We start from the raw sequence: 22849 nt of genomic DNA, 5'->3' as shown, positions 1-22849 counted from the left end.
AACAGGAATAATATTTATTTATTATTTTTCATAGTTTTATTTGCGCTGCTCACAAACAAACAGGCCTGCTGAGAGTAACTGATTATCAGTTACTCTTTGTTTATCATTAATAAAAATGAGCAGAAAAGTTTCAACCAGATCATACAGATATGATTGATACAGCTCCTCCACCTGCTGAACAAAAAGACAAATATCCTCACTGTAAATAAAAATCTAACAGTTAAATTGTCATTAATATGATGGCTACGAAGTGTCAGGTCGACTGCAAAAGCTGCATCACAAATGCAAAACCCATAATGAAATATTATTGGAAATAAAAGTGCTGGTTTATTCTATATTTTGTGACCACTGTATGTTTTGATCGTTGGATTGAATGCATTTTCTACACCATCTGGGTCAGCTTGGTCAAAGAGAGGGGAGAAAAAGAAGCGAGAAATGTCTGGAAAACCAGTGACAGCGTCTCATTTGTTGAAAAAGTGACTTGTATATACAGTAATCATGTGGCTAAAATGAACTCTCACACAATATTATTATTGTTAATAAAATATAGCAGCACCGTTTTTTGTATTGACCCTTAGTTTTCATTTACATGCACTGACATAATAAACATAAGTGGTCAGATGATATGACAACTTATATCATAAATTCTGACCATGCGGTAACGGAAAGTAATCAGATAATTTCTTCCTCTTTTTAATTTGAATGTATAATTAATGTCCTGATTTTTTACTGAAATACATCCTGTCACTACTTGAAGGCTGATATTGTTTATATTTAAATAATATTCATGAAATAAGAGATATCACTTTTAATTGAATCGAGGAGGTACTCGCCAGAAATAATTTGGTTAAATGTAGTAATTTCTTATAGTTTAACCCTTTAAAGCCTGATCCAAGAATAAAACAAAACAGAAAATTACTTTTTTTTGTTTGAATTCCTTATTTGGCCTTTTAAAAAAATATGTAAAAAGAAAAAACAGAAATACATTTTTGATACTAATAATTTATTACTATGCGATAAGTCAAGGTTATTTTTTGTGTAGTCTTCTACTGGCTGTTATCAGCTATATCTGATTGTGTACAATAGGATTTTGAGTAAAGTTTTTACCATTAAATCATGCAAAAGGTGTCAGATGCAAAACATTTCAGAAAGCCTATAATTGGCATTTTAGGGTTAAGATATGGTCACAATACATGGCAACATCCTTCACATATTGTTGGCAGGTATAAGTATTAGGAAAAGAGCAATAAAAGGTAAGTTATTTATTTTTTGACAGGTAAAAACTTGTCATAAATGTTTGCCTACTACTGATTTAAGCTACAATATAGTCACTATTTGTGACTTAAGCCTATTATGTCTGTGCATGGGAACAAAAGCAAGTATCACCACTGAACAACTGCTCCAAAACTTTTTCATAATCGATATTGATATATATTCTGTTCCTCTAGGGCTCTTTTATCCCTGAAGATCTGAATTTAGGCAGACTGTATGGTGTGAAATTAGCAAAAAATCTAGACAAGCAGTGATCTGTGCACCTAATTAGCAGCGAACGAGAGGGACCAACTTTTACACAAGAAACCTAGACCTTTATGTGAGAACCCAAAGCTAGCTCTTGGTCTCAATAAACTATCCGTATATTAACTTTGCACCCCCGCCTGAGTTGATCTAAATAGCGTATGCTTTCATAAACAACATGCTTTGGCTTACATAATTTGTGGTGGCATTTTACGCATTTTTATTCGTTAAGAGGCTGTGTTAGATCTACTCAGCCACTCCATTATAATGCATTTTACCAGGTCACTTCACTGCAAGGGTAAATATGACCAGGAGATCTCTGCTCTTCAGGGAAAGATACGATGAACATGCCTCTGGCCTTCTGCTCCTGTCGAAATAACACATAGTTTAACGATAAAGTCTAAAAACTCCAATATGTTTGGGTGAGAGAATAAGATCAACCTTTAATAGGTAATGAATTATTTGAAAAGATAATACCATATAATTAAACATAAAAAGATTGTGGAAAAACTAGGTGTATCAGTTACACTGCTGTATCTTTTCATGTTAAAATGATCAATGACATATTGTTTTTATTTGAGTGTAGTTTCTTTCATATGCCAGAAGATGTCAGTAAAGAAACAAGAGATCACATTTAAATCTCACTCCTCATGTAAGAAAAAAGCTTATTTTTTGTTAGGATCATCAATGACCAACATTAACACCTTAAATGTACAAGAATGCAAAGAATAGCCATTTAAAGTAAACCCAGGATTAAAGTATGCAGTTTCTGATGATTGCAGTATTACATGATGCTGTTGTCCTTATGGCAATGTCTTTTTCTTTGTTTATATTCCTTCTACAGTGTTTATGAACCTACAGACCTCAATACTGGCTTTTGTGTTGCAACTGTAACCTCTATTACTTATATGAATATTAGCATGATTGAAGAAATAAACAAATTAAAGCAGAAAGAATTCTTAAGTTCGACTGCTGGAGGAAATGCTAACTTTGTATAAACACACAGACAATAGAGTGGTGTGAAATTAGGGATATATATTAATATTTACAATATTTACAGACAAATCAGTCATGACAATTCATGAAGTCCAGGGTGTGTTCCTTTATCCAAGGAATTCAACCACTTCTAGTTAGGACGTAGAAGGTGCCGTTTCCTTTGGTGGTTATATGGGTCTAACGGGATCCTGGAATAGAATTCTGAAATGGTAACCTGGCCTTTATAAAAAATGGCCTGATTGATCAATCTTCAGTTTTTGTGCTTCAAAATATCACAGCAGTGAAATAAGTTTATATATTAAACTCATGTGAGTACTCATAGTTTCATTTAAGCATACAGTGATAGTGCTTTACAATTCAAAATACTTTGGGTTTAAGTGCTTAAATCCAGGTGAGTAAACATTTTAGATCTGTTTACACTGACCGAGCCCTAACAATTGCTGGGAGGCTGGGCATACCTTGTGACCTGATGAAGGTTTTAATCCACAATGATGAATCTAAAAGTCGAAAGGCATATGAGTGGAAGACAGCATTGTACACACTTGTTAAAGGCATATGATCGGCTAGAAGCCTGTCAGCGTCAGACAGCATCTCCTACCTGGGCTGCCACTCGTCAACCTTATAAGCTGCAGCTGTCAATTTAGAAAGCTGACATAAAACCAAGTGAGAACAGAAAGATCTTGTTTGGCTTTTTTTAGTGGTAAAGAAATTAAGGAGAAGAGGATTTTATTTTTAGATAAATCTTTAAAATAAAAAATTAAAATTAAACTGAATTCAACAAAAATGGAAACAAATTATCTTGGTTACATAACCTTTTATAAACAATGTCTAGAAGCCTGAGCCAACCATCCCTAAACTCAGAAGACACACTGTCTGTAGGGGCCTATCTTCCAACTGTTCAATATTTTGCACACGGTAGCGCATGTGTGCAATGGATGTGCACTATTGCGCACATGCGCTATGGAGGAGAGTCGCAGTAGTGACTTTGCACCAGGCTCAGATTGGTAATCTGTGATACCGGGCATTTGCCTAGTGGGCCGGTCCTAATTTCAGAGTGCGAGGGCCTCCTTAAATCATACCAGCCCCAACACTTACTCTCTGGCCGAAGCTCCTACATGTACCTGTGACACTAAATAACTCAAGGAGCTGAAAAAGTGCCAGGGCCAAAAATCGTTCCCAGTCCGAACCTGCATTGTACCCAGAGAGATATTTTTTGTTTTCTTTCTTTTTACAGTACATGTACTAGTGAAATTATTTAAAGATTACACATAGATTAATTAATTCCGTTGGAAAAAATCAATTACTTAACTGCTAATAATGGCCATTAATTGGCACTATAACATCTGAAGCGGCTGCAACAGAATTTCAAAGCTGCTCATGGGAAATGCGCACATAGAAGCTTCCTATTTCCTGTAGTTGTCATTGTAAATCTTGTCAGTGTTCCTGTCTGACGGTTTGCCTGAACTGTCTTTGCACTCCTGGATCTCCTGTTCTGGCCTGTTTGACTGACTTGGCTTGGGACGCTTGCTTGTTCTCTGGGGCTGGGACACAGTGGACACAGCATCTTGTGGGAAATGCACTGGCTGGATCCTACTTCGTTCTAAGGGGATGGACTGAACTTGTAAACCAGGTTAGTGACTCACGTTCATAATTTTCCCCTGTTAGATTTACATGGTCACCAACCTGTGTTTCCTCTCTCCAGAGTTTCCTGTCTCAGACACCCTAGCCGCTGCTACTGCAGATCTGCAGTCCGTCAGCCTGCTGTCTTAATGAATGCTTTTTGAATAATCCAACTGTCTGTATTAACTAAATACTACATTGGTGTTCTGAGAAAATATGCAGTATTCTTGCCAAAGATTCAAACTGTTTTGTCCAATGTTAAAAAAAAACCTGAAAAATTTTAGTTTACACATAAAATAAACTGTTTGATTGGCTGTGAGGTGCAATTGACTGACGTGTCATCTACTTGATGTCAGCACAACAAACGGCTGCAAAACACTCCAAATTTCAACAGTGGGAGACATGAAAGAATGAAAAGGAACCAAATGATCAGCAAAACGGACAGCGAAAAATCCTGTTTTGATATTGTCCTGGTGTTTTGACAAACTTTTGTTGTGCTCTTGCTTTTTTTTTGGCTAACTTTGTTGATATTTATGTTTTTATTATTTCTTCTAGAAATGCAAAACTTGTATAAAAAAAAAACATGTCTTATACTGTAGATTTGTAATGACATTATCACTAACAAAATATAAAACTGATCTGAACCAAAGATGGCAGTTAAAATATGGCCCACATGCTTCAATGAATGACGGGCCCCCACTGGCCTAGGTCTGGTTTGCCAGATATGACCTGATACATGGGCCAGTTTGGATTTCCTCAGTTGGTCAACGTCTGGCCAGGTTCTGGCCGCACATGCATCACCTCTGGAAAACTAAACCTGCGCCAGTGGAGTTCTATCATTCACTGGGGCATGTGGGCCAGATGTAAGTGCATTATGTGGGCCACATCTGGCCCAGGCCAATTTTGAATTGTGGGTTATGGTGAAAGAGAAAAAAAAACTGGTAGAACTTTAAGTGAATAAATGTGACTCCATAGGACATTGATTCTTGGATTTGTGTTTATTTCACTTGATTCATCATTATGCTGGTTTCTCTTGTTTGTTTGAATCTCTGGACTTTTTACAGATACAACCATAAAACATTTCACCCACAGTGATGCCATGAGGGTCTGATTACAATGAGTGCTTTACAAATCAAGTCGAGAAACATTATCATACAGAAGTAAAGTCTATTTCAAACTCAATTGTTCACATTCTCAGAGGGAGAGAATTTAACTGTTTCATGATAAACAGCTTTTTGCTCACCGTCCTGCGCTGAGAACAGACATAAATTAAATGCATGAACAGAATGAAATGACTAAGTTTACATATTCTATTTATCTACATTTAAAAAGAAAAAAATCTATTGTAATTATAAGAGCTCATAATGTATAACCATTATCATGTGTTTATCTTAAAGGACACTTTAGCTTTTTCCGAACTCAATAAATGAAGTCATGTTTATTACCAGTAAGAGGTGGAGACAAAAGAAGAACATGCAGAAAGTTTCCTCTGATCAGGAACCAACCCCTGAACAGCAGCATTGAGGAATAAACTGTCTGCATATGATGAACCTACTTTTCTACTTAATCAACCAGAGTTCGGAGTTTCATTAAGATTTGGATCTAAAATGTTTGATGAAATATTATGACACTCCTGTGAAATATTCGGAAACAAACAGGAAGGTAAACATCTGACACTTCGTTCACAAAGTTCATTACATGAGTTTGCATGTTTTGTCAACGTGTTTAAGGATTGGTAGCATAGCATCAAAGGCTTTGAATTTTCGCCTCATCTCTGCCTTTTTCCTAACTTCTTCCATGTATTTCTTTTTAATCTCATCCAGTTTTCTCTGATACTCTTCCTCCAGTTCTCTTCGAATTATTTCTTCATAATCTTCACAGTTTTCATATATTCCATATTCCTCTGTCAGATTATCCATTTCGCTCTCCTCCATCTGATTTCTCTGTTTGTCTTCCCTGTGTTTCTTCTCCAAAGACTCTTGCTGTTCTTTCTCCATCAGGTTTAGTTTTCCTTCCAGTTCTTGTCTCTTTAACTCCAGGGATCGTTCAGCAACTTGACCTTTTAATCCTGATTGTATATTTTCCTCCACTGTTACCAGCTCATTCTTTGTCTTTTTTATTTCTTCTTCAGCTTTCTTCCTTTTCTCTTCTTCCTCTCTATAATTCTGCTCATTTTCGTTCTTGATCTTTTTCTTCCAGTCCTCCTGTAATTTTCCTCGTTGCAGATTTTCTGTTTTAGCCGTTCCAGGCTTTATTTTCCACATTTGTTGTTCAGCCTCCAGTTTTCTTTCAAGTTCTTCCACCCTTGCCTTTATTTCATGACGTGTTTCATTTGCAATAATCTTCATGTTCTTCTGTATGGCAGCCTCCGCCTCTTGCAGCATCTCATTGGTGAAATACTTTCCTCCATTTTCCTTCACCACTGTGTCAATCTTTCTAATCAGCTCTCTGACCTGAGTACGGTTGTCTACATCCTGATTTTTAAAAACATGGTACCTTCCTCCACAGTCAGCAACCAGCTGCTTGAAAGGATTTCCACATTCCTGTCTAATGTATTCTTCAATGGTGAGGCCGTCGTGCTCCAATAACTCTCCTCCAGTTAAAAGAACGATGGTGAACTTTTCTGAATTCTTCCCAAAGATTTTCTTGATCATTTCTAATGTCTCTTTGTCCTCTGGTGTAAATCTACCGATCCGTATAACCAGCAGGAAGACATGTGGTCCTGGAGCAACAAAATTAACACACCCCATCAACTCATGCTTAATCTCTTCATGGCTCAAACTGTTGTCAAAAAGACCAGGTGTGTCGACAACAAAAACTGAGCGACCGTCTACTTGAGTCTTTTCCTTCAGGCATTGCTTTGTAACTGAGTTTTGACTTGATTTGGCGTCAAACTCTTTTCTTCCTAAAATGGTGTTTCCTGATGAGCTTTTCCCATTGCCAGTCTTCCCTATCAGAACAATTCTGATATCGTCTGGATTCGGTTCTACGCCTGTGAAAAGAATGACAGGAAATCTAAAAAAGTACAACTTAATAATCTTACTAAAAGTTACATGTCATTTTGTTAAATTAATCTTAATAAATGATAACATATATTAAAAAAAAGAAATTCACATTCCTTTTGATATTTTTCAAACAATTAGTAAAAAAAAAAAAAAAAAAAAAAGCAACACATGTCAAAATACTTAGCAAAAACTGAAGAAAAAATAACCACTCTCTCTCAAATTAAGGAAAACCACAATTGTTCCATCTGGCACTAAACTGCCCAAATACTGCGAATAATCCACCTACCAAATAAAAATGTGTGCATGTATAGATTCAAATTTTCACTGTTTTTTTATTTTTACTGTCAATATTAAAATCTCTTAAATTGCTGTTCTGCTGGTATTATATTTCTTTTAGAAGTTAGCTGAATTACATGACTATAGTTATGCTACATACCAGTATAATATTAATCTAACAGCAAATAAAAAAGTAATGGAAGGTAATGGTTCCTGTGCATAATAGTGGACAATGTTCAGACTGGTTTTCTGCTCATCCCGGACTTGGTTGCACAGGCAGCAGTTTCAGGAGATACATCCAGACTTCCCTCTTCCCAAACACTTCCTCCAGGTCCTCTGGGGAAGCCTGGGGTGCTCCAGGCCAGCTAAGAGTCCCTCCAGCATATCCTGGGCTGCCCTCTAGGCCTCATAATATTGAAATGTGCCTTGAACATCCCCTGAGGGAGACATCCATATGGAATCTAGAAACATATCAAAATCACCCCAACTGACTTCTTCCAATGTAAAGAAAAAATGGCTCTACTCTAAACTCTGCCAGATTGGGGAGCATCTTACCATCTCCGTAAGGGAAACACTGTCCGCCCTGCGGAGAGAGCTTATTTCGGTGACTTGTATCTGTGATCCTGTTATGTCATGGTCCAGATTTTATTACTATGGGTGAATGTAAAAACTCAGACTAATATGATAGCTAATAAAGGGCCACCGACTCCACATTCCTGGAGCATCCCTACAGGCCACTATAAGTGAGATGGTTGAATGTTTTCTCAATGTCCAAAAATAACATGTGGACTGGTTGAGCACCCTGCAGAAGGTATAGAGCTGCTCCAATGTTCAAAAGGTTCTCAAGTGGAATTATGAAATCCCAGAGGGGGCTCCTATCAAACAGGGCCCTCTAAACATGCTGATAGCACATGGATATGGACCCTCAACAACCAGGGTGGACTACAAGAAGAGATGACTGAGCTGGGGGGACACAAGTTGACCCACCCCTGTCCTTCACTTCTGCCTGTGGGCCACTCTAGAGTTACCGGTAATAGGGCCGCACCTCTCTAAAAGGGTTAGGCTCCTGAGCCCAGGCTATGTGTGGAGGTGAGCGTGACTGTTTCTAGGCAGTATCACTCCACCTCTCGTACATCTCAGGCTCCCCCCACCCAAACTCAATCTTACTGATATCAAGACTTTTTACATCCCCAATACCAGTTAAAGCGTCCATGGATTAGCCTGGTCAGATAAATAGTTGTAATCCTAAGGAGGAAAAAAGACCCAATCCATGCTAGAGATGTACATCGTACCTGAGCTGAGGTTGTTTTGACTCCATGTGTTTTAATAATGGACTTTTACATAATATTCTAACTTGCTCAGACTGAAGTTAAGGCTTTTAATATCTGGAATTCATGATCAGCAAAATTACAAGAAATAAAACATTAAAATATCTTGTTCTATGTGTAAATAATCTATATTATTCTTTATTTGGATAAGAATATGGACATTTTAATACAGTTAATAAAAAATAATACCTTTTGATACTCTCTATTATGGAATATTTTCAGATATTTACAAATCTAAAAATCTTACCTTCCAATGATGACGTTAATATTTCCCAGTTTTTGTTGTTTCTTTGCTTTTTAGTCTCAGCAGATACCTGGACTGCGGGCTGCTGCTGCTTCTGCTGATATGCTATAGGATCACAAAACAGCCTTTAGGTGGCGCTGCAACATGTACTCAAATGATACAGACTACATTATTTGCTGTCAGTGAACAATTTAACAACTTTACCCCTAAACAGGAACAGCTGTAGAGCTTTGTTCAGTTTATCTTATTTAGTTTAGGCATCTGTAGCCACCTTAATCTGTATACTGTAGATTCTGCCTGATGAAAGCAGAAACCTGGGAGGTTGTAGATAATTCAACTGCAAAAGGGGCTTTGGTCGTGTTGCAGCATGTTTAGTTGCTGGCTGTTGGGCTGTGGTCCTCTGGGATTTGGAAGCTGACTAAGGGCTAGGAGTAGTGGGCTACGGTCTTATATGTAGCATGAAATACAGTTTTTCCTTCAATTCAGTTTATTCTTATAATACCCATTCACAACACATATCTTCTCAAGGAACTCTAAAGAGATACATAATTCAAATCATTCTGAAAGAGTCTTTCTTCACCAAAGATAAATAGTCTAACTGTAAATTAAAAAGAAAACTTTAACTCTGATGTAAGCTCTAATGCAGTTAGACTTTACCCATCAAAAGAAAATCTTATTTGTAACCTAATAACCAAAAAACACTTATTGCATTTTTATTTCCTTGCTTCTGTATGTATTCATTCATGTTTTCAGTTTCTTTGTCCCGCGAATGCAGATTCTTACACGGTGTACATCAGTCGATTAATGACTCTTATGTCCTGAATCTTCCCTTATTATACATTTCCATTTTATTAATTTTTTTCTGTTTTTAATCCTAAATCCAGTATCATGAGAAGTCAGTTTGACCTTTGCCTCTAATAGAGGATGCTACCTTCTTTGTTCTTCAAGGATGTCCTTTAAACGCTGCTTTCATCACTTTTACAGTTTTCTCTAAGTTTGCCTTAGATTAGTGGAGAATAGAACCTAAAAGCTGCTTCTTCATTTTGAATAGAATGGACTTGAGCCTGAAGATGTCTGTGTCCAATTTCACAAAATCAATATAAAGCATTAAGTCTGGACTTTTCAGATATTCTGACTTATTTAAGCTTCCACTTCACGCAGCATTAAAACTGGATGCCAGGCTAATAGAGTAATATAAATGTATGACATCTGAGATCTACAAATTACAATATTAGTTTCCACTGTTCATCTTTAGGTTAATAGCTGTTCATTTGAGAAAGTTACTCCTTAAATTATGTTGTAAACAAAATTGTTTAAGAAATGTGTATTTTAGTTAATTTATTCATTAATTTGATCCACTTTTGTTTTCTAAATCAATGAATCTGAGATCAACCTCATGTTCTCTTGAAGAAAGCTGTAGATCTGCATTTAGCTTGATTACTTATACCGGGCTTGGCCTTTAAAACCAGGATGCACTGATCATATCCTTCAATTCCTAATTCTGCTCAGTCAAATAAGCCTATGGGCTCTAATTATTCTGAGTGTTTTATTTTTCATTTTTCTTCCTTAGTAAAAACTGTTTATTTACTTAACCACCTAATTTGGGAGTTCTCCCAAACCTTTCAGTGTAGAATAATATTTCAGAAAGAAAATTCTGATTTATTTTCAAAAATAGGGACAGAAAGTTTGCATTAGTTACAGCATTAACCGTAATTATTTTCAGTTTTAATGTGTTCATCATTGTATTTAAACCCTCAGTCTTCAGGGACTCAAATAAAATAAAAAGGAATCTAAAATGTTAGTATAAGATACATAGAACATTAATTTGGTTGATAATGATTGTAATTTATTTCTTCTGAAACTGCCTCTGGATTTATTTTCTAACTCCTCAATGATGGGTGTGCCTAAAATGTGGTACGCTGAAAAATCATCGTTAAAATGGAGCAGAGTAGAGGTTGTAAGTTATACATCTTTTTCTGGCAGCAGAAGGATATTACTTTGTCTTTTGGAACACTTTTGGAGATTTCCTCTCCACTGTCACTACCAGCATGCTTGGTGTGAGGGATTGCTGAAGAGTCAAGAAGTCGCTACAATCAGCTGTTTTTTCTTTGACAGAAAATATAAAACAATCTGACTGTATAATCTGGTTGAATTCTCTAAAAAGAGCCTTGAAATGATGTGTTGTGAATCGAATCTATATAAATAAACTGAATGTCATCGAATTGGAATAGAATAATATTCTTACAAATCTTTATCACTGAATGAGATTTAATCTTAATTTTCCCTACTGTTATCCATGGGTACCTTTCAAAAGACAATCCAATAATCTTACTTGCCAACTTTGACATGAATGGATTCCGGCTTCCTGGTTCTGGTTTCTTGTTTTTGACAGAAAATGGATTTTGTGGCTGCTGAGGCTGAGGAGAGGCTACAAGAACACAAAATTGCTTAACAAAATCATTGGTATAAGCAAATATTACTGAAGAAGTCTTCGCCTTCTTTGTCTTAGGCTTACTTTCTGAACCATAACTATGGGAGCAGAAAAAGTGGCCCAGATCTACTAAATGTTTTCCAATTTGCCCAAAAATGCTGCATCCAGCCAGGAGGTGCCTCTTCCAAAGTTTTAAGCCTCAATATCATTGTTCAACCCCAGACAACAGCATTACCATGTAAGAAAAACACTCTCAGGTCATCTTAGGCCAAGCATTGCGAAGTGCCTTTGGCTGACTTGTTACCATACACACACAACCAGTAACAAAAAATAATATTATAAAATAAATTAATCTTTAACAAGTCTCAGAACCGTTTAGTCTAATCTATATGTGTTGGATGTCACATATAATGCCCCTCTGGAGCACATAAAGGGCATTCTATAGAAAGAAAATCCCTTCGTTCAGGTTCAGAGTGTTATAATTTAAAGGCTGAATTTTCTGCTCTAAAAATCAGGAAATAACAGAATACTGTAACAAAAAGGTGAAAATTCATATCTGAAGTTTAATAAAGTCTTTATTGATTGATAAATTTCATGAATAGTCCAATATTTGCTCCTGAGAGTCCCACAATAAGAGCTAAGATACTAACCCCAGCATCACAGGACACTAAAGGCGTTTACAAAAGAGTAATTTAAATCTATAAACTGTAACATCTGCAGAGTTACCATAGTGGCTTTCACTGTTGACCTTTAACCCTGAAACCAAGGCTTTGTTTATGGTGGAGTCTGTAATCTTACAGATAAGATTTACAAGATAAAACCTCACATTTGGAAAACCATATTCAACAAATCTTACCTTGCAACTTTGTCAAAATAGCTTTGACGCCACCGATCGGTATATTGTTCTCACTACCAGAAGGAGGGACCGGTGGCTGCTGCTCCTGCTGATGGACTGCAAGAACACAAACACAGCATACAGACATAAAATCATCAAATCCAATCAAAGGCGGTAATTTCTCTTCATTATTATTGATGCTGCAATGCAATATGTCCTCCTAACTAACAGAAAACAAAATGTTGCAAAGTTACAGTTTTTACCTGTTCTTGTTTGGAAATAAAATATGCTGCAAACGTTTTCAAAAGTAAAAATAGTTTTAAATAAAAAACGATGCCATATGATATTTATGTAGTCAACATAATGCTTGACAGAAGAACCTGAACCATTAGGTCAAACAGAAGAAAATACCCACAGTGTTAATTAGGAATCAACATTCAATCCTCCTGAACATGTATTTCACAATAGCTTCAAAGGATTCATTGGTTTAAAGGTAAACTTACATTTCTAAAGTTTTGAATGTGGTCAAATAATTGAATTCAACTTCCAAATGGAATGGATTTCTTTCCCCTTCTTTTATAAAGCTTAAAGACAATGATCAATATGAAAAAACTATACAATTGAAATTAAATGGACTGTATTTAAACTTATTCATCTTTGTGACTCAAATCCACCTTTAAAGTGGGATTAGATTTACAGCTAGAGACCAAATACTTTTTAGAGGAAGATTCTATGTCAAACATCTCAAAGATGGAGGTGTTGAGCCTTATTAGGCTTATTAGTAAGAATAAGCTGGAACTGAAAACAGCCTGGGGCAGCTTTTTTCTGCCAATGGCATAACAAGGAGCAGAGCCTTTGTTAAGCAGTAGCTCCTTTACAACATGGAGGACAGGGGATGTAAACAGAACAGTACAGCTGTATAAGCACCGGAGACGATACTACGATACCACTGCCTGACACTGCATACAGAGCTGAACTGCCCAAAAGGAGAAAAAAAGAGAGATGGACCTGAAACATAACAAAGACTTAGCTCATCATACCTCAGTTGGAAAGCTTTAGAAAGGCTCAGACACAAAACTGTCTCTGCTTCTACCAGGAGGTAACTTTTAAACTTTTAATCTGAAATTAATATCTGTGTGTTACTTAGGTACTATATAGTAATAGTGTTCTTTCTCTGATCTTAGATGTGTAAAATGATAGAATCATGCTAATAGATAATACAAGATTTTGATCAAGATTGAGTTTTGTGTTTCAGTTTTGTGAATGTTGAATCGGAGGAAGAAAAGGAGGGTTTGTCATTGGCAAAAAATACTTAGTTATGTATTCTTCCTCTCGCCCACTGACAGCTGGAGATAGCCACCAGCACCCCTCATGATCCCAGCAGAGAAAAGCGTGGCAGGGAATGGATGGATGGATGGATGGATGGATGGATGGATGGATGGATGGATGGATGGATGGATGGATGGATGGATGGATGGATGGATGGATGCTCATATTTAATTCAGAAAATTCAAATCAGAAAAGTTTTTTTGATTTAAACTTAGGACGATTACCTTTCCACTTTGACTTTAAAGGTTTCTGGCTGCTGCTTGGTTCAGGCTTCTTAGTCTCCTTAGCAGGAGTCTGGACTGGTGGAGGCCACTGCTGCACTGGAAGATAACAATAATAAAAACTACAATACATTTTCTCATAAGACAATATTTTAACTTATTCCCTTCTGTTTCCATTTTAAATTAAACATTTTCATAAGCATTTTAGACCCATGGCATTAAATAATCCTGAGGCATTTTTGTTTTGCCATATTACTTTTTATTATTATTCTCAATTTTGAAGGTGAATGTTAATCAAATGTGGGAGTATTACAAATTATCTATGGATTAAACTGAAGGAATCATTTTGGACCAAAAGAGGGGCGTTCATAAGTTTAACACAGCTTCAGTTAATCCAGCTACAAAGCATCAATCAGGCTCTAACTCTGGGTGAAGGGATGGGCTCAGGCCTGAACCTTCAGAGGCTCATAGAGACAGGAACAAAGGTGGCCTTCTTTCACCTGAAGAACTTTTCCAGACTTAAATGACTATTGACCCAGCAAGAAAGGCTAATGACTCAGCTTGAAGAACTAAAACATGTGTTCATGTTTGGTAGAATTGATCAGTGCATTGGTGGCTTCACAGATCTGCCAATAAACAATGGTTCAGGGAGTAAATCCAGAATGCTGCTGCCCGGGTCCTCACCAAAACTAAGAAAGCAGAGAACATCAGCCCATTTCTTAAGTCTTTCCACAGACTTCCTGTTTCTCAGAAAATAGACTTTAAAATACTTTTGCTAATTCATAAATCACTGAATGGCTTAGGTCCAAACTACAAAATTAAACACATTTTTGAATTGCCTGGAAAAAGCAAAAATAAATAAATAAAATAACAAAATAAAATAAAACAACAAAAACTTACATTTTGAGGGAAGAAACTCCGGGCTGCTGTTCTGCCGATCGTTTATAAGATTATCTTCTATAAAAACAGGACATTTCTGTAAGTCACAATCAAACTATAAAAACAACAACAAAAAAAAAAAAAGAGATTTCTGATAATATTAAAACATGGTATGAGAACTCTTGATTTTAATCTTACCATCTTCATCAGCAACAGATTCAACATTGTATTGGTCTGATTCATCTGTAACAAATTATTTTAGATTTTATTTCAAGTCATCAGCTTCTTTAATATTATGTAAACTTCATGAAAAACCCCCACTATACCTTTAAGTTATTTTTTTTAAGTTAACCCAATCAGGTAAATCAGGCATCACAAATCAGCCAGCAAAGATCAACAGCCAACATAGTTCTAGTCAAAAACAGTCATTCTGAAAACAAAATAATAGTGTTGTGTATAAGGGTGTTTATGTGGCTGTGCTCATGCAGGGTATGCAACTGTTATAAATGCACGTTGTATGGAAAGAATTCATTCAGGAAAAGTTAGGAGAAGCAGAACAGTATTAGTTTGTGCATAATTTTTTCTTTACAAAATAATTGTGGTTAACCTTAATATATATCTATTACAATAAAATAATAAATAAAAAGTTTATAAATTGAACTTTATTGATCTCAAAATAATATTAAGTCAAATGATTTAATATCTCTGAAGCAACAGTATAACACGTGATTTTTTTTTTTTTACAAACGATAAATTTCAAATGATTTCAAATGCGCAAACCTGCACTAATGAAGCACTAACTATTCAGTCTAGTGTTGCGTTTTTTTTCATGTGGGCTGTCAGCCTCATGCAGCTGAAGCTCCTCCTACTTGATGATGTGGTCCAGTGTTTAAACACTGCATCTAAAATGCAGAGTGGTGATCTTCCCACTGGGCTTGCGGAAATCACCGTGGCATCAAATTCGGTCTGAATTTATCATAAGTATTGGGCTGCATAGTCACAACTGTTTGCAGATAAACCTTCTGAATATGTTTTTAAATTTAATGTGTGTTTACATACCATGGCTTGAAGAATCCAAATGTGAATGAGTTTCTTTAATGGGTTCAAGTCTTGGACGACCACAGACAACATGGTCTCCATCGCTCTTTCTCAAAATGAGAGTCAGTTTCAGCAGCAGCTCTTCAGGGTTGTTTTGCAGCCTGATCCAGTTCTCTCCACACGTTGTGATCAGATCCTGCAGGGGTCGCTGGTGAGATGGGTAATTTGTAGCTGAAGTTTCCCATCCAGGTGTCGAGATAAGTACCAATGAACACTTAAACGCTTCATCGCTGAAGAGTTCAAGGATCTTACAAAGTCTCTTCTTTTGTTGGTCAGTGATGTTGTGCTGAACAACCAACAGAAACACATGAGGTCCTGGAGCACAGAGACTCACACAATGTTCCACATGTCCTTTAAGTTTGTCTTCAGAGATTGATGGATTAAGCAGATTCGGAGTGTTTATCAGAACAGTTTTTGTTGTCTTAATCCTTCCCAAAATTTTGCTGGAGGTCTTTGGATCTTCAGTTTTGTTGCACATATTTGGACCCAATAATAAATTAGCAACTGAACTCTTGTCAGACCAGTTGTTGCCCAGCAGAATAAGCCGCATCTCAGACACTGAAAAAACAAAGGAAAGAGTTATTTTTTAACAGATAAATGCTCCTCATAAACAAATTACTAAATAATTTACACCATCTAAGCTCTGCTTCATGCTTTCTCAGTGTTTTTCCAACATCATTATGCCTTTCATAACATGATTTACCCCAGATGTTTTCCCCAGGCCATAAAAGCAGCAAGTAAAACCCTGTTAAGACTTGTAATATGGACAAGCTGCTACTGTAGAACTACAGTCAAATGACAAACCTCATGTTCATCATTAATACATTTTAAAAAAGCTGCATTTCAACAGCTTATTGCCTTCCTAACAATGATTAGCCACTTTGATTTTCCCCGGTCTGGCTTCAATTATTACAACAGAACAGAGACTGGTCTTATCAAGTTCAATGACGTCCATATAAGACAGACTGGGGAAGAACCAGAGTCCTACTTTTAGTGGACCTTAATGCCTTTGTAGATTCTCAGTCATCCAGATTGACAAAGATTCCTGGATACAGTAGGTGTCGAAACATCTTCAAAAACTTGAGCAGTGGTACAGTTGCCCTCCAAATTAAGCCTGTTTTTTGATTGGACCCTGAAGCAGTTTTTAACCCTGCTGATCAAACAAATTTTTAAATCCTATTTGAAGGAAAGGGATTTCTTTGTTTCACTTACTTTGTTTACATCAGAGACCAAAAATCATGTTTGAATTGTGGCATCCCCCAAGGGTAAATCTTAGGGCCTCTTCTATTCAATATGGTTCCCCTAACTCAGACTACATTACACAATGACCCAAATGACCATAAATATTTAGATTACAAAAACCTTTATTATTACAATAATTTACATATAACTAAGAACCCATTCAAGCACCAAGTCAATGCGTAAAAATTGTAATCTAGGAGATGCATAAATCTACTCAGGTAATATTTTTGGACCAAAAGAAAAGGGTTTAAAAGTGTGAACAAAGTTTCAGTCATTAACGTTAAACTCTAGGAATCCATATGTGGGTGCTTTGATGGAGGTCGGACCTGAACCTTTGGAGCCGCTTAAATACAGGAACAAATTCAGCGTTCTATCACTTGTAGAAATTGATCAAGATTAAAGGGCTAATTTCTCATCAGGATCTTGAAAAAATAATTAATGTCTTAATATTTAGTAGAATTGATCACTGCAGCTTCATCTTCACAGGTCTGCCTTTGATCAGATTGCTGCAGCTGATCCAAAAATTCTCCCTAAAACTAAGAAACTGGAGCACATCATCCTAGTTCTAAAGTCATCACTCTGGCTTCCAGTATGTCAGAGAATAGACTTCTGTTTGTTTATAATTCACACACCAAAAATCACAACAAATTTTATTTCAGTGCGTCAAATGCACAGAACTCTCAGGTCTTACAGCACATGTCTATTCTGCACGAACAGAACCAGAACCAATATAGAGATGCAGTTTTTAGTTTTTATCCTCCTTTAAATTAAAAACCAACTCACTGCTTCCAATGGTAATTAAAAATGTATTTGTTGCCTTGAGTTTGCTTTCACTGTGCTATCTAAACATTTTAGTTAAAGTTTGTAGACTAACTTTTCTTATTTTGTTAATGATAAAACATTTTTATTAAAGCACATTTCCAGAAATCCAAGAACACTGTAAGAAAGTAAAGGAGGACAACACCAATAGTGAGATTGCAATAAAAATACTCATGAAGGGAAAAGAAAAAAAGAGTTAAAAATGATTTAAGAGAAAACAGGGTTGGGGACCTAGTTGTTCGGGTAAAGGGTTTGGTATCCTTAGGTTGTGAGTTACAAACCCACTCCCACAGACTGCCACTCTGGCTCTCTGATCAAGAACCTTAGCCCCTGATTGCTCCCCAGGTGGTAAACAGTGGCAGTGGGTTAAATGTAGAGAGTTAATTTCTCAATTGTGAGCTCAAAAAAGTTCAATTTAATCTTTTAGTCAAAGTGCAGCTGTGTAACAGAAGAAGTGATTGATGTCAGTTTATAGGCGAGTTTGAACAGGTGAGATTTTAGGTGTGATTTAAAGAGAACAAAATAATTTAGATGGCAGAGGTCAGATTTAATAATGATTGTTTTACTGTCTATATAAACATCCCATATTTTACTTATTCATTTTATTCTCTCTACTATACATTTTCATTAATAATTCTATATATATATATATATATATATATATATATATATATATATATATATATATATATATATATATATATATATATATATATATATATATATATATATATAATTCTAAAGAGAAAAGTCAAAAAAGGTTTACTGTGCATCTTACTTTGAGGGGGACGGAAGGCAATGCTGCTACTCCGAGACAGCTTAGGTTTAGTGGCTGCAAAAAGAAGCAGAATATTTGACAATAAGAGGCAAATAATTTGATGAAAAGATGGAAACATGAGTAATAACTTCACAAAGACATTATTAAGGTGTTTGTAACTTAAACTTAGCTAAAAATTTAATGTAAATACACATTATAACTCATTACAGACATAATTATTTTTTGTTTGTTCTTCTGGTGGGTGTGTGTGCGGGTTGGGGTGTGGGGTGGGTGGAGGATTTGATTTAAAAACAACTCAAAATGCATCTTCTGCTGCATTCCCATAGTTACTTGTCTTTCAGTCTGTAAATTGGCTTTATATCACCTCTGCAGGGCAAAGTTTGGGTCTACGAATGTATTTCCGCTAAACAATAAAACTGTTAATCTGTTACAACCACCATGGGTGAAACCAGTGTTGACTCCAATATAAACCATATGATTTAATCATAGTTATAGTGCAGGGCGTGAACACATATCAGCAGTTCCTGCTGGGAAGAATCTGGTTCAACAGAGGCCAAAAAAATAGTCCTAGAAAGGTAACTTTGAGACATTGAAACTAATCAGGATGCAAAATCTAAAAAAACTGTCAACACAAAAAAAATTCTGAAAACTGTCATGTAAAACAATCATCATTGTTATTATCCGAGGCAGCTTATTCATTATTATCTGTAAATGAACTTACGGGATGCAGAAGCCATGATGATACTTTGTTAGAATCTGAGATCAGAAGCCGTCACCCAAAAAAAAGGCAAAAATATTAGATGTTTTAGGATGTTTAGAGATAAGACTCTGTTCTTTGTAACAGGATCAATATAATCCTTTAAAGACAAAAGTACATGAAAGCATAAAAGCTAAATAAAGTTATTGAGATAAAATAAAATCTAGTAAACAATTAAAAGTATCAAAGTAGTCATTTAAATACACATAACTGAATATAAACATTCAAAAGTGCTTGAAAACAGAGGAATCAGTTAACAAAGTCCAATCTGCATGTCTTTTTAACGAAAGATTCAATCAAATTACAAAAAAAGATAAGATTGAATTTGAGGCTTACTATAGTGTTTTTTAATATTTTATTTTGTTACAGTTGAATTCACTTACCTTACATGTGAAGCAGTTGCTTTACTGTTTTTCCCTGCCTGTTGATGATCTCTGCTCTTCAATACAATTCTGCTCCATCTGTCAGCATGGCAGGAAGGAAGCTGAGCTTGGTCAATGTTTAACTTACATGACGCCTCAAATAACTAAGCTGAGCTATTTATATTATTTGAAAAGCTCAGTCGTACACTGGGAAATTCAAAAACACCTGGGAGACGAAAGGAAAAGAAAACTTTATTGAAGTAAATGAGAGCTGCTCACTTTATCCACCATTATTGTCCATGTCATGATGTTTTTAAGAGATCTGACCCACATACAGAAAACCACTCAGAGAAACCAGAGTAAAAGTTTAACAGGTTTATTGAGGAGTACAGTTGGGTTGGATTCAGGGGAGCTCAGAGAGCTGGTGAGCCGGAACTGAAAGTGAGAAGGGAAGTTCACAGGGGTTAGTTCAGGGTCCGTGGGAACTTTGAACGACGTCTTGCAAAAACAGAGACAAACGAGACTCACTTTTGCAGAGAAAGGTTTCTTCCCAGAATCCAGTCAGTGTAGGTTTTTCCAGAGATTGAGGGGCTCATTGGAGGGCAGACAGGTTTTGGTTTGGTTGGTTCCTGAGGAGCAATGGAGCGGACTGCCACTTAGATTTCCAGGAGAACTTGAACGGGATGTATGGAGATTAATCCCCTGCTCAGTGTGAAACTCAAACAATCCTTCCGGGGGAGAAGGCCAAACAGCCAATATGCAGGATGAATTCCTGCCGAAAGGCAAAAGACAAAATGTTAGACTCAGAGAAACCAAAGACTAAGTTGAACTCAGCTTGGCTAGAGTACCCAAAACTGGCAAACACTCTGGTGTTGAGCTATTGACTGTCCGCTACATGTGTTCTCTACATGTGCTCGTGGCAATTTACTTTACAACAAGGTAAATAACTTAAATGAATATAGATTCAATCCAGCATTTAAGAAAGCAGACCCCATTTATTTTATAGTCCTGTTACTTACAAAAAATATATTTTTCAAGTTTTTTATTTAACCTAAAGTGAATCTTAAAGGGGAATGCCGTTTTTTAACATTGGGCCCTTGATTTTACATTATTACATTATGTTCTACTCACCCATATGAGTTTTGTGTCATTTGGAGCTGTTCTGAAGATATTCCGTTATAGGTTATATCCAAGTAACATCTTCCTATGGGCAACGACTTGAAGACACAAACTGTTCATAATTTATTCTTTATGGTACACCAGCATTCATAACATGTAGGCGAATCACTGTCCCCCAGGCATCTGCGGTTATATTTTTTATATTTATAGTTTTTAAAAACAAAGCGAAGTGTGTATGATGTCATCCGTGCGCTGGACTGAAGTTGTGAAAGGCAGCCCGGGCCACAGGCGGCTACGCTCTAACCCTTCTACTAATTTGGCGAGCTAATCTGAATCGTTCAATTCCATTTGGAGAGCGAGATCATCTGTGGTAGTAGCACTAGACATCTTCCAGGCATGTGAGAAAAATTAGCAGCAGTTCAGTGGACAGGATGAATGAATGGTAGCCGGCGCACACAGATGATGTCATACACACTCTGCTTTGTTTTTAAAACTTATAAATATAAAAAATATAACCGCAGATGTCTGGGAGACAGTGATTCGCCTTTGTTAAAAATACTGGCGTACCATAAAGAATTCATTATGAAGAAGAATACATTACCGTTCTCAGCACGGCGTCTCCCTTAGTTCTGGCTCGGAAACTTGTTGTACATAAATTAATTTGATCACTTTATTGACTTTGGATTTATATGAACTTGTTGGATTCAGAAAATGTAGGTTTGCAAATAAATTGAAATTGAGTCTACACAGGAAATAGATTCAAGCAGCTTCTGCAGGAGCAGAAAGAAAAAGCCCAACCCAACTTCAAGCTTTCCTTCTCCGAATCCCCTCCTGCAGCCGTCTTTTATTAACAGAACATAACACATGGTTACAAAACAGTATTTGTTCTGACAGAACAATTGATCAGTTCATAAAGACAGGATGCTCCATCAGAATGACAAGGCAGGATGGTCTCCTGACTGAATCATGAGACAGGAGTGGAGCATCCCCTTGCAAAAATGTTTCATAAGCACACATTAATTTTATCATCATCATTGAATAAACCTGACTGAACTAAATGAGTTTTCACTTCTTTGTTGCCTTTTTTCAGACATGACTGAACCTTAATATATAATTATATAATGTTTTGGGGTGGGCTGCACGGAGGAGCAGTGGGTAGCGCTGTTGCCTTGCAGCAAGAAGGTTCCGCATTTGATTCCCGGTCGGTCTTTATGAATGGACTTTGTAAGGGTACTCCAAGCTTCCTCCCACAGTCTAAAAACATGACTGTTAGGTTAATTGGCTTCTCTAAATTGTCCATAGGTGTCAGTGTGTTTGTGCATGATTGTGTGTCTTTCTGTCTCTGTGTTTTCTACGTTTTGACATGTTACATTTGTAATTTTGATGGATTTTCTCAGATAAAGTTATTAATGACCCTATAATTTGTTATAATCAGTATTTTCGTCTTTGTAAAAGCTACATCTAGCCAAGCATTCTGTACACCCCTCTCTCTCTCTCTCTCTTAAAGCAATTAAAGGAACTATTGCCGTCATTTTCTTGTCATTTATCCTGCAGATTTTATATCTTACTTTTTATTGATCTGTTTTCCATGTTTTTCTCCTAAATGGTGGAGACAAGCAGCTGGATAAAATACAATCTACTGGCCCTTCAGAAAAAAAACTTATTTTGACTATTTTAATGTCAAATGGTAGTCTAAGGATTGGTGTCCAATCCCTATAGGTGTATATAGTTGCTTGGACCTTGAGACAAGGAAGTACTATTTTTTTAATCCTCCCATTATTTTATCTTAACGTTGTGACCTTACACAATCATTATCACTTTCACCCTCACAAAACATGTCTCTGCACTGTGGATTTGCTTTGTTGCGATACACTCTACTCCTCATGGCGATGACATAAAAACGAACAACAACCAAAAAAACTGTAGTGTTCCTATGTTATTACTCTGGGTGTGAAAAGCTATGATTAATGTGTTATAAAAGTTTATATTTAACAC

General features: G+C 36.4%; 1 protein-coding gene across 1 annotated transcript; it reads right to left on the bottom strand.

The window, feature by feature from the left end:
• Window positions 1-3914: 3914 nt before the first annotated feature.
• Window positions 3915-19353, bottom strand: LOC107101543 (GTPase IMAP family member 7-like). Its single transcript, XM_015400493.1, has 8 exons — window positions 19338-19353; window positions 18617-18670; window positions 13804-13899; window positions 12272-12367; window positions 11317-11412; window positions 8988-9089; window positions 6372-7123; window positions 3915-4052 (listed from the first exon to the last, which is right to left on the bottom strand). The coding sequence occupies exons 1-8, from the start codon at window positions 19351-19353 to the stop codon at window positions 3915-3917; spliced, it is 1350 nt and encodes a 449-aa protein (XP_015255979.1).
• Between the last annotated feature and the right edge of the window lie 3496 nt (window positions 19354-22849).

This window comes from Cyprinodon variegatus, unplaced genomic scaffold (genome assembly GCF_000732505.1).
Source record: "Cyprinodon variegatus isolate N-32 unplaced genomic scaffold, C_variegatus-1.0 Scaffold1111, whole genome shotgun sequence".
In the NCBI taxonomy this organism is placed as follows: domain Eukaryota; kingdom Metazoa; phylum Chordata; class Actinopteri; order Cyprinodontiformes; family Cyprinodontidae; genus Cyprinodon; species Cyprinodon variegatus.
The sequence above is the reverse complement of the archived record's forward strand: the minus strand, read 5'-3'. Positions and strand labels throughout refer to the sequence as shown.